General features: G+C 43.2%; 1 protein-coding gene across 1 annotated transcript; it reads right to left on the bottom strand.

Moving 5' to 3' along the window:
* Positions 1-774: 774 nt before the first annotated feature.
* Olfr272 (olfactory receptor 272) lies at positions 775-1,734 on the bottom strand. Its single transcript, NM_146839.1, has one exon. It carries the CDS (start codon positions 1,732-1,734, stop codon positions 775-777), a length of 960 nt encoding a protein of 319 aa, NP_667050.1.
* Between the last annotated feature and the right edge of the window lie 1,987 nt (positions 1,735-3,721).

The following is a 3,721-nucleotide window of genomic DNA, read 5'->3' on the forward strand; positions in this document are numbered from 1 at the left end:
CCACCAGGATAGCCTTATTACTATGGCATCCCTGCTGTTCTTCCAGCTTTGCGGCGGCACCATGTAACTTCTTCTTTTAATGTAAACAAATGGCCATGCCTTAGCTACTAAATAATATTGTGTGACAAAGTACCAATGCGTACAGTATATTTTATTTAAAATAGTTCATCTTATCAATTTCCTCCTTTAATAAATTTTTCTGCCTCAGCTATGACAGAAATATATTTCTAAAATCATACATCAGGTGATCTGTGCATTTATTTTAAAATGTTTAGCATTTATTATGGTCTAGACTCTGTTACAAGTTAGGTTATTGTAGAATACACAGATAAGACTCTGGGAATTCACACGTGTGTTGAATGAAAATAATAAATAGGTGAGCAAATAAAATAAAATAAATGGGTTACATCATGTACAATTAATATTCACCTCACCTACTCATCAACAGTGCACCTACTACAGATTATAAAGTGCTTTTGAGAATCCATTTTACCTATTAGCTTCTGAATGTCTAAGTGTTTATTTTCCTTCCTAGCAATTATTAAAATATTTTCATCATTCTAGCTTACATTCTTACAATATTTTCATTTCTGTGATAGTGTGTTCTACAGATGTCCATATGTCTCATTTATACATTTAGAACAAAAACTTAACTGTAACAAAAGCAACCACAATATTTTTAATGGTTTTGAGTTTTCATGTGGCATTTCGATCTTTAAGAGCTTTGCATCTATAACAACTTCAAGTAGACAGTCCTGTAATCTAAATTATCACTTACATCTTACTCAACGTTTTCCTTCCCAGCATGTTCTGAACAGCAGCCTTCACATCCTTATTCCTCAGACTGTAGATAAGAGGATTGAGCATGGGGGTCATCACCCCATAGAAGAGGGAGATGAGGGCCTCCATCACGCTTTGATGGCCTGCCCCAGCGGTGTCTTTAGACTTGGGCTTTGCGTACATGGAGAAGATGGTTCCATAGAAGATAATTACCACTGTCAGGTGGGCAGAGCAGGTGGAGAAGGCCTTCCGTTTTCCTTCAGCAGAAGGAATCCTCAAAATAGTTGCAATGATGAACATGTAAGAGACAGCAATAACTAGCAACGGAACAGCTAGAAAAAGCAGATTTGACCCTGTTAGGCTGATCACGTTGATTGAAATATCTGCACAAGCCAGTTCCAGAATGCCCAGAATTTCGCAGACGAAGTGGTGAATGACATTATTAGTGCAGAATGGTAATTGCACTGCAAGAGAGGTCTGTACCACTGAGTCAACAAGCCCAGCAACCCAGCATCCAGCTGCCATGGGCACATAGGTATCCTTGCTCATGATGACAGGATACCTCAGTGGGTAACAGATGGCCATAAAGCGGTCAAGTGCCATCGTGCCTAGAAGTACACATTCTGTGGCACCCATGGCAAAGGAGAAGAACATTTGAATCATACACTCAGAGAAGGACACTCTCTTCCTTACTGTCAGGAAGCTACTGAGAATTAGGGGGACAGAAGAGCTTGTGTAGCAGATGTCCAGGAAGGAAAGATTACAGAGGAAAAAATACATGGGAGTGTGCAGGCGGATGTCATGGATGACTACTGCGATAAGAACGCCATTTCCAAGCAGGATCATCAGATACATGCACAAAACTAGCACAAATAAAACCGTCTGCAGCTTCGGGTGATCAGAAAGCCCCACCAAGAGAAATTCTGTCAACATGGAATCATTGGTCATCTCCATAGGAGGATGCCCGCCTTCCAGCAGAACTCTGGGGATAATAGTAATGCAAAATTTATATTCTATAATGCAAAGTTGACAAGATGTATGTCACAAAATAACCACTTTTTTGTTGCTCTTGTGCAGTGGGACAATGGACTGCACCAGGAGACTTGGTAAGGTTGAGTGGGTATGAGACCCCCGCACCCAGGTACCCATCTGAGACAGTAGGTGTCTCCCTGTTCCCTACTAGATTCCTGGTCTGGAATATATGTCACACATCTCACATAGGAAATGTGAGAAGACAGCCACAGCCATGGCATCCAGAGCAGGCCCTTTCCCCACACACACCCCTAGGCAAAAAGAGTCCGCCAAGAAAGGACAACGGATAAGATCTTGCTGCTAAGAATTCATAAAAAACACACCTAAAACCCTTAACCCAAAAATGCTCATGCCTCTTTATTTAAATGTTTATTTTTCTCCCTAACATTCCTTCTAATATAAAATTGTCCTAAAATTTTTCAATTTGTTTAAAATTTCTAAGGCTCAAAAATCATATTTAATCTACTCCCACAGGTCAAACCAACTATACTAATAACCGTTATTTAATCTCTAGTTAACAACCAGTTTCTTTTTACAGACCAGCTGTTACTGCCTATTCCAGATACATAATTAACACGACATTTTCTTCCTCAGTCATCCAAAGCAGATAAATCCTCAACTCTTCTCTCTGCTTTCCTTAATACAATACAGGTGACTTCCCACTGGAAGGATACCTTCCAGGACAAAATCCCCCAAACTCCCACGCCTTTTTGCATAACAACAGAGTGTGATGTGCTCCCTAGCAAACTGTCAGAGGCTTCAAATACACTACCCACTGCGGGAGTTCTGCTCCCATGTTGTGATTACTCTACAGGGTTATCTCTACTAAAGGGAAAAAGATAGAGCTGCTGCCACCCATGGGACAGATGGAAACTGACCCACCCTCTCCTTGAACTTGCTGCCTTTGTCTAGACACATCATCTGACTGAACCAAGATGACAGATTTGGGAACTGCCAGTGACAGACGAACTCTCTTGCCTGAGCCTAATGGCTACTGAACTTGGGAAAACGTACATGATATCTATATAAAACCGAAGTTAATACCCGCAAAAAACAAATCCACTGAACAAGTAATTGGTTCAATAAAACTCCTTGTCTTCTGAGTCCCCACCCCTAGTTACCTATCTGGATTATGTTGTGTTTTATTTTGATGCTTACACCCCACCCACTACAAATAACATAAGAGACATCACTCCAATGACGCCTCTCCTTTACAAAACGAGGAGGAGCTGGGGGACAGTGGACCATACCAGAAAACTTGGTAAGACTGAGTGGGTCTGAGACCCTGGCACCCAGGTACCCACCTAAGATGATAGGTTCTCCCTGTTCCCCACTAGATCCCTGGCCTGGAACACATGCCACACTGCCCACATAGGAAACGTGACCTATAGTCAAGTACCCCAGAACAGAGTTCTCCATGCTTACGAGGTATCTAGAGACCCTGAGAGTTTAGACAATAAGCTGTCCTGCAGAGGGTATTTTATCTCGGGTCCACCCTGAGGAGGCGGTACGCACCCGTTTTTCCTGATGAACAACCAATAAATAGTTTGGAACCAAGGACTGCCTCTTTCATCATGAACTGCTGTGTGGAGCATGGAGAAAACCTCAGATTATGGAGCCGCACCTACAGAAGGCCCCTCTGTCCCGCCCCCCTGCCCCCAGACAACCATTGCCAAGCTAAGGATAATCAGCAATGAGCTAAGCCAGAGTTTCCATTCCCCCGGCCCGAGGCTCATTGTCCTCCTCAGCCCACGGGGGCCCCAACTTCTGGAGACTCAGTAGCACGTGGATGTCTAGGAGTTTGGGAGACCCTGGTCCGGCCTTGTCATGGGCCCATTGACCTCTAACCCTTCATTTCCGACTCCTCTGTGGTTCCAGTGGTAACTGGATGTCCGGTAGCTTGGGAACC

This window comes from Mus musculus, chromosome 4, assembly GCF_000001635.26.
Source record: "Mus musculus strain C57BL/6J chromosome 4, GRCm38.p6 C57BL/6J".
Taxonomy (NCBI): domain Eukaryota; kingdom Metazoa; phylum Chordata; class Mammalia; order Rodentia; family Muridae; genus Mus; species Mus musculus.

What these genes read in the sequence shown, in the direction of transcription:
- Olfr272 (NM_146839.1), bottom strand. Translation starts at nt 1,734, where the DNA reads ATGGAGATGACCAATGATTCCATGTTGACAGAATTTCTCTTGGTGGGG.